The sequence below is a fragment of the Aquarana catesbeiana genome, linkage group LG01, assembly GCF_042186555.1.
Source record: "Aquarana catesbeiana isolate 2022-GZ linkage group LG01, ASM4218655v1, whole genome shotgun sequence".
Lineage (NCBI taxonomy): Eukaryota > Metazoa > Chordata > Amphibia > Anura > Ranidae > Aquarana > Aquarana catesbeiana.
This window is the reverse complement of record NC_133324.1, coordinates 322,898,778-322,912,410: the sequence shown is the minus strand read 5'-3', so window position 1 is coordinate 322,912,410 and position 13,633 is coordinate 322,898,778. Positions and strand designations below refer to the sequence as shown.

Here is a 13,633-nt window from a genome sequence, read left to right as displayed (position 1 = left end):
ATCTCGTTCAGGTTCTGAGGGCACCCTGTCAGCAGCATCCTCCCCCCCTAAAGATGGGCCAGGGACGGCTAGCCAGGGAGAGCCATCGGGGTCAGGGGCTACACCTGCTTCTGGCACTTCAGCCCCTGTATATATTACACAAGAGGTTTTTTCCTCAACCATTAATGGTCTAGAGGAAAGATTAATGGCCGTGATTACGTCTTCACTCAGTGGAAGAAAACGCACTAGGCTTTCCTCTGTTCCCCAAGACCCTCAGACAGAGGAGCTCTGGGATAAAGGAGATGAATCCCTTTCAGAGGATCGGGATGGGATGGATGATTCCTCTTCGGAGGATTCAGGTGGAGAGGGACCCTCTGCGACTTCCCAAGAGGAGAAAGTCTTAGTGCAGATCCTCACTGGATTGGTCCGCTCCACATTTAAGTTGCCCATACCTGAAACTGCTAAAGAGTCCTCTTCTGCTTTGGGGTCACTGAAACCTTTCCAAGCAGCACATGCTTTTCCTGTTCATACTTTACTTGAAAAGCTTATTTATTCTGAGTGGGATCACCCAGACAAACGTTTTTTTCCGCCGAGAAAGTTTTCAACACTTTATCCGATGGAAGAAAAGTTTATTAAAATGTGGGGAATACCGGCTATTGATGCCGCCATTTCCTCCGTAAATAATAGCCTGACTTGTCCTGTAGACAATGCTCAGATGCTCAGGGATCCTGTAGATAAAAGGATGGAATCCCTATTGAAGGATGTTTTCTCCTTAGCAGGATCAGTGGCCCAACCTGCAGTAGCAGCGATTGGAGTCTGTCAATACTTAAGAGACCATGTTAAGCAGGTCATCAAAGTATTACCTGAACAGCAGGCCCAGGGGTTTGCTAACCTTCCAGCGGCCTTATGCTTTGTGGTTGACGCCATTAGAGATTCTATCGTGCAAACCTCCCGTCTTTCACTGGGGTTGGTGCATATACGTAGAATCCTATGGTTGAAAAATTGGTCAGCCGAAGCACCATGTAAGAAGCTACTGGCTGGGTTTCCATTTCGTGGTGCAAGGTTGTTTGGAGAGGACTTGGATAACTATATCAAGAGAATCTCTTGTGGGAAAAGCACTCTCTTACCTGTCAAGAAGAAGAGTAAGCGTCCCTCTTTCAAACGGACTCTTTCCCCAGCGCCGGGGGCTTCAGCCTCCAGGCAGTCTCGACGGCCGCCTCCATCGGGGTCCAGAGACAAGAGTCAACCCCAGGGACAAAAGAAGTCCTGGGGAAAGAAGCCTACTAGGCAAAACACTAAGACCTCTGCATGAGGGGGCGCCCCCGCTCACTCGAGTGGGGGGAAAACTGCGACAGTTCTCAGAGCTCTGGCACGAGGACTTCCAGGACAGATGGGTAGTCTCCATGGTAACCTTAGGGTACAAGCTGGAGTTTCAGGAATTCCCTTCTCCTCGGTTCCTCAGATCAAATGTTCCCAGAGACCCAGAGAAGAAGCAGTCGCTCCTTCTAGCGTTAGAGCGACTTTTGTCGCAGGAGGTCATTATGATAGTTCCCGCAAAGGACCAGAGATTGGGCTTCTATTCCAACCTTTTTACGTCCAAAAGCCAAATGGGGATGTCAGGCCCATTTTGGACTTAAAGGATCTGAACCGATTCCTAAGGATTCAATCCTACCGCATGGAATCAATTCGAACAGTAGTTCCCACCCTGCAGGGAGGAGAATTTCTGGCATCAATAGACATCAGAGATGCATATCTGCATGTGCCCATTTTTCCTGCTCATCAGAAGTTTCTGCGCTTCGAGGTAGGAGGGTGCCATTTCCAGTTTGTGGCTCTGCCTTTTGGGATAGCCACTGCACCTCGAGTGTTCACAAAGATCTTGGCTCCTCCTCTGGCCAGATTAAGGGCTCAGGGTATAGCTGTCATAGCATACCTAGACGACCTGCTCTTGATAGACCGGTCGGTAGCCTCTTTGAATGGAAACTTGAGGACCACGGTCAGGTATCTAGAACACCTGGGTTGGATCCTCAACTTAGAAAAGTCTTTCCTAAAACCAGTAAGAAGACTGGAGTATTTAGGTCTGATTATAGATACAAGCCAGGAGAAAATATTTCTACCCCAGGCAAAGATCACTGCTTTGAGAGAGCTGATTCTGACAGTAAGGACCAAGAAGGGTCCCTCAGTCCGCCTTTGTATGAGGCTACTAGGGAAGATGGTGTCTTCATTCGAAGCAGTTCCCTATGCTCAGTTTCACTCAAGAATGCTGCAACACAGTATTCTGTCGACCTGGAACAACAAGGTTCAGGCATTAGACTTTCCGATGCACCTGTCGCATGCGGTGCGTCAGAGCCTCAATTGGTGGCTCATACCCGAAAACCTGCAGAAGGGGAAATCCTTTCTACCGGTTACCTGGACGGTGGTAACAACAGATGCCAGTCTGTCAGGTTGGGGAGCAGTTCTGGAGCAGGCTGCGGTCCAAGGGGTATGGTCCAAGACAGAGAGGACCTTACCTATCAACATTCTGGAGATCCTGGCGATACATCTAGCTCTAAAGGCCTGGACTATCAGGCTACAGGGTTGTCCGGTCAGGATCCAGTCCGACAATGCCACAGCAGTGCCTTATGTCAATCATCAGGGAGGCACCCGGAGCCGAGCTGCTCAAAAAGAGGTGAACCAGATCTTAGTCTGGGCAGAGATGCATGTGCCATGCATATCGGCAGTTTTCATCCCGGGAATAGAGAATTGGCAGGCGGACTATCTAAGTCGCCAGCAGTTACTTCCAGGGGAATGGTCTCTGCATCCCGACGTCTTTTGGGCCATATGCCAAAGATGGGGGGTTCCAGATGTAGATCTCTTTGCATCCCGATTCAACAAAAAGATAGACAGATTTGTGGCAAGGACAAAAGATCCTCTTGCATGCGGGACGGATGCGTTGGTGATTCCGTGGCATCGGTTCTCACTGAGTTACGCATTCCCGCCTATTCTGCTACTACCACGACTCCTTCGCAGGATCAGGCAGGAAAGGAAGTCGGTACTTCTGGTGGCCCCCGCTTGGCCCAGAAGGACTTGGTATGCAGAAATAGTAAGGATGACGGTGGGTTCCCCGTGGACCCTACCGGTACGCCCAGACCTGTTATCTCAGGGTCCAGTGTTCCATCCTGCCTTACAAACGCTAAATTTGACGGTTTGGCTATTGAGACCCACGTTCTGAAGAGTCGTGGGCTCTCAGGTCCTGTCATATCTACCTTGATTAATGCAAGGAAGCCAGCTTCCAGGATGATTTATCATAGAGTCTGGAAGGCTTATATAACCTGGTGTGAATCCAGAGGTTGGCATCCCAGGAAATATGTCATAGGTAGAATCCTTGATTTTCTACAGATGGGATTAGAGATGAAGCTGGCCTTGAGTACCATCAAAGGCCAGGTTTCTGCTTTATCAGTATTATTTCAGTGGCCACTTGCTTCGCATTCTTTGGTCCGAAACTTTATGCAGGGGTGATGCGTCTTAATCCTCCGGTTAAAGCGCCCCTAAACCCCTGGGACTTGAATTTGGTCCTGGCTGTGTTACAGAAACAGCCTTTTGAACCAATAAGTCAGATTCCTTTGGTCTTGTTGACAAGGAAATTAATTTTTCTGGTGGCCATCTCTTCTGCTAGAAGAGTATCAGAATTAGCAGCTCTTTCCTGTAAGGAGCCTTATTTGATTATACACAAGGATAGAGTGGTACTACGCCCTCATCCTAGTTTTTTACCGAAAGTGGTTTCTGATTTTCATTTAAACCAAGACATTGTTCTACCTTCCTTTTTTCCAGATCCCTGTTCTCCGGAAGAGAGATCTCTACATTCGTTGGATGTAGTAAGAGCAGTTAAGGCCTATCTAGGGGCAACTACTCAGATCCGCAAGAGGGATGTTTTGTTTGTGCTGCCAGAGGGTCCCAATAGAGGACAGGCAGCGTCAAAAGCTACCATTTCTAAATGGATTCGACAGTTGATCATTCAAGCTTACGGTTTGAAACAGAAGATTCCTCCGTTTCAGATCAGGGCACATTACACAAGGGCTATTGGTGCTTCTTGGGCAGTGCATCACCGGGCCTCTATGGCTCAAATCTGCAAGGCCGCAACCTGGTCTTCAGTTCATACATTCACCAGATTCTATCAGGTGGATGTGAGAAGGCATGAGGATATCGCCTTTGGGCGTAGTGTGCTGCAGGCAGCGGTACAGGGTCCTCAGGTCTGATTGCACCCTACTTGGTCGTGGTTCCCCCCCCCTCAGGTAGCATTGCTCTGGGACATCCCATCAGTAATTACTGTGGCTCTGTGTCCTGTGATGTTCGAGAAAGAAAATAGGATTTTTTAAAACAGCTTACCTGTAAAATCCTTTTCTTTCTAAGGACATCAGGGGACACAGAGGTCCCGCCCCTCTTCTAATACACTATATTGCTTGGCTACAAAACTGAGGTATCCCTGCAAGGGGGAGGGATTATATAGGGGGTTGAACTTCCTGATAGGGTGTGCCAGTGTCCAATCACCAGTGATACCTATATAACCCATCAGTAATTACTGTGGCTCTGTGTCCCGTGATGTCCTTCGAAAGAAAAGGATTTTACAGGTAAGCTGTTTTAAAAAATCCTATTATTCTCTATGGCGCCCATTCACATCAGTGCAACATGGTGCAGCATAGTGCATTTTTGCCCCAATGACTTCAATGGGAGCACATGAAAAGTGCATGAAAAACACATGTACATGCATTTTTGATGTGTTTTTCGTTAAACTACTTCAACGCCGGGCCTATTCTGACACGTCTCTCCTATATGTTAAAATCTGCATTTTTTTGCTAGAAAATGATGTAGAAACCCCAAACATTATGTATTTTTTAGCAGAGGCCCTAGAGAATAAAATAATGGCTGTTGCAATTTTTTATGTCACATGGTATTTGCGCAGTGGTTTCTCAAAACAATTTTTGGGGAAAAAATACACTTTACTGAATTTGAATTCAGAAGGAGGGATTGGGGGGGGGATTTGTTTGGTAAAATATACAAGATGATGTCACATTTTAAAATTCTGTACGCTCATGGAATGATGCCAAACTGTGGTACTTAAAAGTCTCCAAAGGCGATACTTCATCAGCCTTTCCAGGTTACCAGTTTAGAGTTATACGGGAGGTCTGGTGCTAGAATTATTGCTGTTGCTTTAACGTTTGCAGCGATACCTCCTAGCCATATGTTCGTCTTTGTGTGTGAGCACAGTGGGACAAGGGGGCACTTTAAACCTTTTTTTTTATTTTATTATTTATTTTATTTGATTTTTAACATTAACTTTTTTTTTTTATCCCTTTTATTGCTATAACAAGGGATGAACCACCTTGTGATAGCATGGGCAATGACAGGTCCTCTTTTATGGAGATATCTGGGGTCTCTAGATTACTCCTCTGCCCTCCATAGCATCCGATGAAATCAAGATCGCTTTGATCTGATGCTTGTACAAGTCCATAATGGCTTGCTTACATGAGACTGAAACCAGAAGTGAAGAAATCGTTGCTTCTGGTTTCTGACATCACACAGTGGGAGGAACGACATCTGAACTGGAACTGAATGCCAACCTTTGCATCTTTGCCAGGTTCCCTGATTGCTTGGGAGAGCCCAATAAAGGCAGCAAGGCCATTCTGTCACCTGTAAAAGTAATCCAGCAGTTCTTTAGCCGCTCTGATTACTTTTACTAGCTTCAGCTGAAAAAAATATCTCAATCATTGCTGCAGCGATGACTGAGAAATCATCCTTCCAATCCAGCAACTTATGGGTACGTCACTGGAGGCAGCTGGTTATCGCCAAAAAAAAAAAAAAATGCATGAAGCATGAAACCGCTTACAATTGCTTGTAAATCGCACTGCAAAAATGTACTGAAAAATGCATGATTGTGCATCAGCACTAGTGTGAACCTAGACTAAAATGTACCATTTAAATGCTAATACGGATGAATTCTTAACTATAATACATTACATACAGTATAATATCTATCATCTTAAAATGCACATGAGTGTGTTCCTGTGTGTTTTTTTTTTTTAATTTTAGACTCTATCGATCTATATAGATAGATATAGATATATATAGATATATTTATATCTATATATATCTATATATATCTCTGTCTCTATGTATGTGTGTGTGTGTGTATATGTATATGTATATATATATATTTATATTTGTATGTATCATACACACACACACACACACACTATATTACCAAAAAGTATTGGGACGTCTGCCCTTACACGCAGATTAACTTTAATTGCATCCCAGTAAAGCAAGGTATTTAAAAAGGTATTTGAGAAAAAGAACTACCCCTAATCGCATTTTGTTACTTTGCAGCCTGAGATGAAGACAGACACAGTTTTTGTTTTATGTTTTTGTTTTATCCTGCTGTATAAAATATATCTTTCACTTGGATGTTATAAGTTGCACCAGTAAATACAGCTGGATAAAACAAAAACGGTGTCTGTCCCTGGGCTCTTTTTATTGCTCTCTGTGGGATTGTCGTTCACCCCACCTATGTCCTGTCTTGAAGGCTTGTCAAACATGATTTGCCTTTTGGGTGGATTCAATACTGTCATCTATGGCTGCCTGCCATGTATTCCCTTGCTAATTGAATCCTCTTCCATTCGTCTGTCCTTTTTATGAGACTTCTTCCTTTTCTTCCAACCAGCTGGGTGGTTATTTTTGCCTTTCCTTCAGGGCTTCTGCCTTCAGGGAATGAGTCCCTCTGTCGTTACCTGCACCCATTCCCCAAGAGGTTGGTTCCTACAGCATCCAGCATCAGTTCTTCTAAAGGTTTACAAGGCCACTAACCGTTTTTCTGTTCAATTTTTTTTTTTTTTTTTTTTTGTGGGGATGTCTTATAGTCTAAGAATTCACTTCTGTGTCCTGTATTGTTTGAATAAAGTAATGGGAATTTGATGTAACTGTAAATTCTAAATCTTGGAGTAGAGTACAAGACACAGATCCCTCCCCTCTTCCTGTGATCTTTTTAATTTTTAGCCTCACGGAGTGACTGGGTTTATATAGGTACACTGAGGGTGGTTCCCAGGAAAACTTTTGCCAGTGTCCATACACTTCAAGGTAGCGCGGCATATAAGCAATCATCTAAAAATCAACTCCTGTGTCCTGTACTGTACTCCATAATATGGAATTTGCAGGTATGACAAAATTTCTATTTCTTTATCGTACATCATGGGACACAGAGCCTGAGTAAAAACTTAATGGGTATATAGGCACCTTCAGGTGATGGACACTGGTATACCCAATACAGGAAGTTCACACCCCTATATAACCTCTCCTCCATCCAGGAGTACCTCAGTTTTTTGGCCAGTGTCTAAGGGGTTGGTCACTAGTGAAGATGTGCTCTGAGGAGCTCCAGGAGGAATCCTTCGGGATTTAAATAGCCTCCATAGACCGGATCCATCCAAAGTGGATGGTACCCAGGCCTCGTATACGAAGCACAAGGTTTTGCCTGTAATGCCTCTCTTGAGGGCTGGACCCCGGGACCCAGGGCTTTGGTCATGCTACATTACCTAAAAGCTTTTCCAGGTGGGGTGCTTTTACAGGTCCAAGGGAGTGGAACCCCGATGAAAAGGCACCTGGTCCTTGAAGGTTTGCAAAACGCAGCCCGCCGTGATGGGTGAAGGCTGGATTGACTGTAAATCAGCAAATCCTGTGACGGGGGTAAGGGAAGAAACTTAGGAACTAAAGTCCACCTATGATTTTTTTCTTTAAGGGAAAAATGTTGTCATGCCTTACTTCTCCACTAGAGGGAGTATATGCACATACCTTAATCTGTTGTCTTCACTTCAGCTCAGTGTCAGTCTGTGTGTGGCCGCACTAGCTTGTACAGGGGGATTCCTCTCAAGGTAAGAGATCTGCCAAATGCTTTTCTCTCCCCTGAAGGGACCAGAAGGGTTAGGGAAACAGCAGTGGTTGTACATCCCTTATAATAACCCCCCCCCCCTCCGTGGGGGGTGCGAAGGTCCCGTTTTTTTGCTTCAATAGTTGTATTCCTCTGCCTGCTGTGTCATGGGCTCTGCCTCACACCCCCCCTCGTGTTGGGTCTGCGGACCCGAAAGCCACCCACGCGGGAATAATTTTCAAACAGAAATGGAGTGGGCGGGTTTACAAAGGGGGTGGGGCTTAAGCACGGCGTTCACACGGACGCACGGCACAAGCAGACTTAAGGATCAGCTGGAGCAGTATCCCCTTGGCTGATAGCGAGGAGGAAGCAAGCAGGCTACACACGGGACACAGGAGTGATGGTGCAGGTAAGGGCTGCATGTGGCGTTCCTAATACAGGAAGGACATATTTCCCAGCACTAGGCTGAACTTAATAGCGGTATCATTCTGTCATGACTATGTTCAGCATGTAGTGCAATTTAATAGTGCCTCTGCTTTTGTGCTTAGGACCATGCGTACCAAGAGACACCACAAAGACCAAAAAGGTTTCACCCCCCAGGCGCTAGGACCTCCAGTCGTACCTCCACACTGTCATCCTTGCCTGCAATGCCAATTATGACAAGCCAGCGTGAGCCAATGGAAGAAATTGGTGGTGCAGCTGCTTCTCACATCTCAGCCCCTGTATACGTGACTGAAGATGTCTTTTCCTCTACCCTGCAGGGCCTGGAAGGAAGATTAGCAGCTTTAATCACATCCTCCATCCAACAGGATAGATTTAAGGGGTAAGATTCCCCCTTTTCAAGTCAAATCGCACTCTACCAGGGCGGTTAGTGCTTCTTGGGCAGTGCGTCACCAGGCCTCCATGGCTTAGATCTGTAAGGCCGCAACTTGGTTCTTCAGTACATACATCCACCAAATTTTATCAGGTGGATGTAAGGAGGTATGAGGATATCGCCTTCGGGCGCAGTGTGCTGCAAGCAGCAGTATAGGTCCTCAAGTCTGGGGGTACCCTGCGGGTTGCCTCTCCCTCTCACTCAAATAGCATTGCTATGGGTCGTCCCATTAAGTTATTACTTCGGCTCTGTATCCCATGATGTATGGTAAAGAACATAGGATTTTTATAACAGCTTACCTGTAAAATCCTTTTCTTGGAGTACATCATGGGATGCAGAGGTCCCGCCCCTCTCTTTGGGGTTTAGATATATTGCTTTGCTACAAAAACTGAGGTACGCCTGGAAGGAGGAGGGGTTATATAGGGAGTGAACTTCCTGTATTGGGTATACCAGTGTCCATCACCTAAAGGTGCCTATATACCCATTAAGTTATTACTTAGGCTCTGTGTCCCATGATGTACTCCAAGAAAAGGATTTTACAGGTAAGCTGTTATAAAAATCCTATTTTTTTCAATAAGTACTTCTTTGGCTGTTTGCCAGAAGAAAGCACCCTTGTATTCACCAGTTTGGGCACACATTAGTTTCCCAGTGCTGCCTGCTCCACTGAGTATTTATAGGAGTGATAGCAGCTTTTTGGAGTGGTCCAAAGAACAGCCTGCCTATTTCCGAGGTCACAGAGAGCTATTTTAAGGCCTCATGCACACAGGGCATTAAAAAAAAATTAAGAAAAAGCTGTCAAAACGCGCTTTTGAGAAGCGTTTTGTATTGGCGTTAATGCGCGTTTAGCAGCGTTTTTCTGCGCTCTAATTTCCACTCCATACAGCGTTAACAAGTTTAGCCATGTCAGGCATTTTTACAGCTGTAACGCTGCTGCTCCAGAGCACACTGGCCCTGGGTTTTTTTATTTGCAGCTTGAAAACGCCTATGCCACTTACAGCTCCTAAAAGCCTGTGTGTACATGGACATATAGAATAACATGGAGAGGCGTTTTTAAGCTGTTAAAAAAAATGCCTGACACCCCTAGGAGCATCTGTAAAAACGTCCAGTGTCTATGAGGCCTTTAAAGTTGCCTTTTTTGTTAGGCTGAACAAAAACAAGATTCAATTATGGATGAATTTTCTTCTGAAAGTGATGTCAGATAAGCACTTTAACCCTGAAAGCTATTTATTAACCTGCTTTAATCCCCTGTTATGCTTTTGGTGTTCACACTTCATTTACAGCAATACATGTTATTGTAGGGCCCCCCAGGAATCTTATTCCGTCATTTTGATGGCATGATGAGGTACTACAAGCCCCGCATGTCGGCTCGCGATCGATACCTTTGCTTCAGAGCCTTGAAACAGAGCAGCGCAGACCATCTCCGGTAACTTTGCTCAAGTTTTTTAAAGAAAACACAGTTTGACTCGCCAAAGGAGTAAATATTCATTTTAGGGGTATGTTTCGAAAAGTTGTTCAAATGCAGGCATATTTCTACATGTGGATTACCTCAAATTGTTGTAGTTCTAAATCTTCCTACTGGGTTTAGGAACTGGACAAATATGGATCAGATTTGAGCAGCAGAGGAATAATGGAAAAAACAGGAATTTGGCAGAACAGAGTAGCATGTGAGAGGGTCAGTTTTGTAACATGGAAAGTGTTTTCAAAATAGCGTCCCAAATATTCTGAGAACAGGCAAATGATGACGACGAACATTCTTTAACCACTTAAGCCCCGGACCATTTTGCTGGCCAAAGACCAGAGCACTTTTTGCGATTCGGCACTACGTCACTTTAACTGACAATTGTGCGGTCCTGCAATGTGGCTCCCAAACAAAATTGACGTCCTTTTTTTCCCACAAATAGAGCTTTCTTTTGGTGATATTTGATCACCTCTGCGGTTTTTATTTTTTGCGCTATAAACAAGAATAAAACGCCAATTTTGAAAAAAACGCATTATTTTTTTCTTTTTGCTATAATAACTATCCTCAAAAAATATATAAAAATACAATTTTTTTCCTCACTTTAGGCCGATACGTATTCTTCTACATATTTTTTCACAATAAGCGTTTATTGATTGGTTTGCGCAAAAGTTATAGTGTCTACAAAATAGGGGTTAGTTTTATGGCATTTTTATTAATAATTTTTTTTTTTTTTTTACTAGTAATGATGGCGATCTGCGATTTTTATAGTGACTGCGACATTATGGCGGACACATCGGAAAATTTGGGCACATTTTTGGGACCATTGTCATTTTTACAGCGATCAATGCTGAAAAATTGCACTGATTACTGTAAAAATGACACTGGCAGTGAAGGGGTTAACCACTAGCTGGCTAGGAAGGTGTTAAGTGTGTCCTAGGGAGTGATAACCTTAAGGGGGCGTGGCTACGAGTGACACTTCACTGATCATAGCTCCCGATCACAGGGAGCTATGATCAGTGACAGTGTTACTAGGCAGAATGGGGAGATGCTTGTTTACATTAGCATCTCCCCGTTCTTCCTCACAGGTACGCCCATTTGCCCAGCCGAGCCATTCTGTCGACGTATATGTACATGCGGCGGTCGCCAAGTGGTTAAAAATTAAATGAATGACTTTTTTTTTTTTTTCTTTCCACTTCTTTTGTACACTCTGTTCTATTAGGGAAATTTATATTTACATCCTGTCCTGTAGACTCAGAAGGAAGTAAGAAAATATCTCTCGAAGCATGGAGACAGTTGTCATTGAAAAAAGTGTTCTCACTGGAAAATGTTCCCTTTTTATTCCTGTTTCAGTGACACTTCAATTTTTTTAATTTTCCCCTAACTTCAATCCCAATGACAATAGTCACCAAAACCAATAGAGAGGATGAATCTCCCCACTGGGGACACAGATGGCACATTCCTGTTGCCGTGACAGCCCACATCTTTAATTCCAGTGACAATAGTCACCAAAAACTCAACAGAAGTTCTAATTCTTCCCTACTCTATCCAAACACAAACCCTTTATTAAATCAGCCACTTACTGAAAAGTTTCATATGTTTTTCATAGCCTGCTTTTAGATTACTGTATTAGATTCGTTTCATGGAGCTTTTGTCTTGCAGATTGAAAGACTTTTACCATTTCTATGAAGTGGTAGACCTGAAATGGAAGGTACGTAATATCACATAGGACAGATTTACCCTTTAAAGTTTAGCTACACCTTTAATAATATATGTGTTTTGTTATGCACAAAATCGTGCTTTGACTTCCTGAATCTCTTGGAGATCCCAAAGGAGAGATTTTTCTGGAGTAGCCCCCATACAGAAACTCGATATATTGTGGTTTCTCAGACACAGCTGCACTCCCTTTGTTTTTGTTTTTTTGTTCTTTCTGTGTCATGGAAAATTTAAAAGGGGAGGTGTGACACCATCATTTGACTTTGTGATGCCATACACATTTAGGAGTTGTGGTAAATTTATAGGTGATAGCTTGCTACTGGAGTACAAGAGTGATCTAAAAGGTAGAACATGATTCAATTTACCAGCATCCAAGAAAAATTGACATACTGTATTCCTTTTAGTGAAGTTGGCATTAGTGTCCATTCATGCTTGAAACTTTTCCTATGACAGGTACAGCGTATTCGTGAGCATTGGTTTGATGACCTTCCTCCTACAGCTCTTCTAATATTTAAAGGTGAAATACTTTAATTTACATTATGTATCATGAGTTATTTATAGAAGCTGGTGGAGACTGTTTTGATCAACAGTCTTCAGGTAATAGAGAATGGAGCATGATCTGTGCTTGCTCGAGTTTCTTCCAGGTGCTGTCACATTTTAGTGGTTAGTACTATCCCTGGTAGAGTGAGACACAACTATACATATATTACATTAGCCTGTTACAAAATGGTTCTCATGTCATATGACAGATAAGATGTTGCCATCTTGTTTCTTCTTGTACAGGCATTAATATCTTGGCAAATTCAAGAGCATTCCAATATTCTGTGTGTGAGTATAAAACTTTGACCTTTCCCATGTTTCTTCATAATATTACTAAAGAATATTTTAAGGAAAATAACTGTATTCCTTATTTGTTTCAGCTGTAAATGCACATGTTGATCAGTAACTGTGTGTCTTGCATTTCAGTTTGTTTGCTATGTTTTCATTACATGACAAAAGCAATAGTATGCCTGTTTCTTAAATAGATTAAATACTGGATTTCTAAAAGAAAAAAAAAACCTTGTGGTATGATTGGCAGTCAGTGAAGAGGTGCATGTCAGTGCAGTAGTAGTTGGTAGGAAAGTGCATTCCAAAAGCCTTTTGCAGGTCGTAAATTGCCATTTTGCCATCTTCTTTTTTTTCCATTTTTCAGATGTTGTAGTTGCTATTAATGGATTCTGGATTTTGATTGAAACATTTATGGTGAAAGGTATGTTCAGCATATTCATTTGACAATTGTTTACAACTGGACAACAAATTATTCTAATATTATGTTCACTGAGTTTTCTGTTATATTTAAAGGCCTTAAAATAGAATTTTACACAAAAAAGTGTTTTTGGGGAAGAAGGGGAGCGAGTACCTTTTCTTGTTGGTATCCCCTCCCACTTCCTCAATCCTTGCCTAGGTGAGGTTGACATTGCCTCCCTGCCTGAATCCTCCTGGGATGTGTCACACATCCCAAGAGACTGCAGGATCAGTCTTCCTGCATTGTGCGATCTTGTGCATGCGCAAAGGGATTCCCAAATCCAAGATGGCAGAGCCAGGGATCCATCAGCAGTGAGAATAATTGTGTGCGGGAAGACAGCACTCCACGGGATGGCAAGTACCTATTTTTTAAAGTCACCAGCTACAATAATTTAAAGCTTCTGATTTTATTTGCAAAATACTGGGTGAAGTT

The 13,633-nt window shown here is 43.4% G+C and overlaps 1 protein-coding gene across 2 annotated transcripts in view; it reads left to right on the top strand.

Annotated features, from left to right (window-relative positions):
• TPCN1 (two pore segment channel 1) overlaps positions 1-13,633 on the top strand; it is a 247,447-nt gene that overhangs the window by 157,719 nt on the left and 76,095 nt on the right. For both annotated transcript variants that reach the window (XM_073630364.1, XM_073630356.1), the window contains exons 12-16: positions 10,043-10,167; positions 11,863-11,911; positions 12,370-12,433; positions 12,700-12,744; positions 13,109-13,165. In XM_073630364.1, the coding sequence (XP_073486465.1) occupies positions 10,043-10,167; positions 11,863-11,911; positions 12,370-12,433; positions 12,700-12,744; positions 13,109-13,165 (340 nt within the window). The remainder of the gene's footprint in view (positions 1-10,042; positions 10,168-11,862; positions 11,912-12,369; positions 12,434-12,699; positions 12,745-13,108; positions 13,166-13,633) is intronic.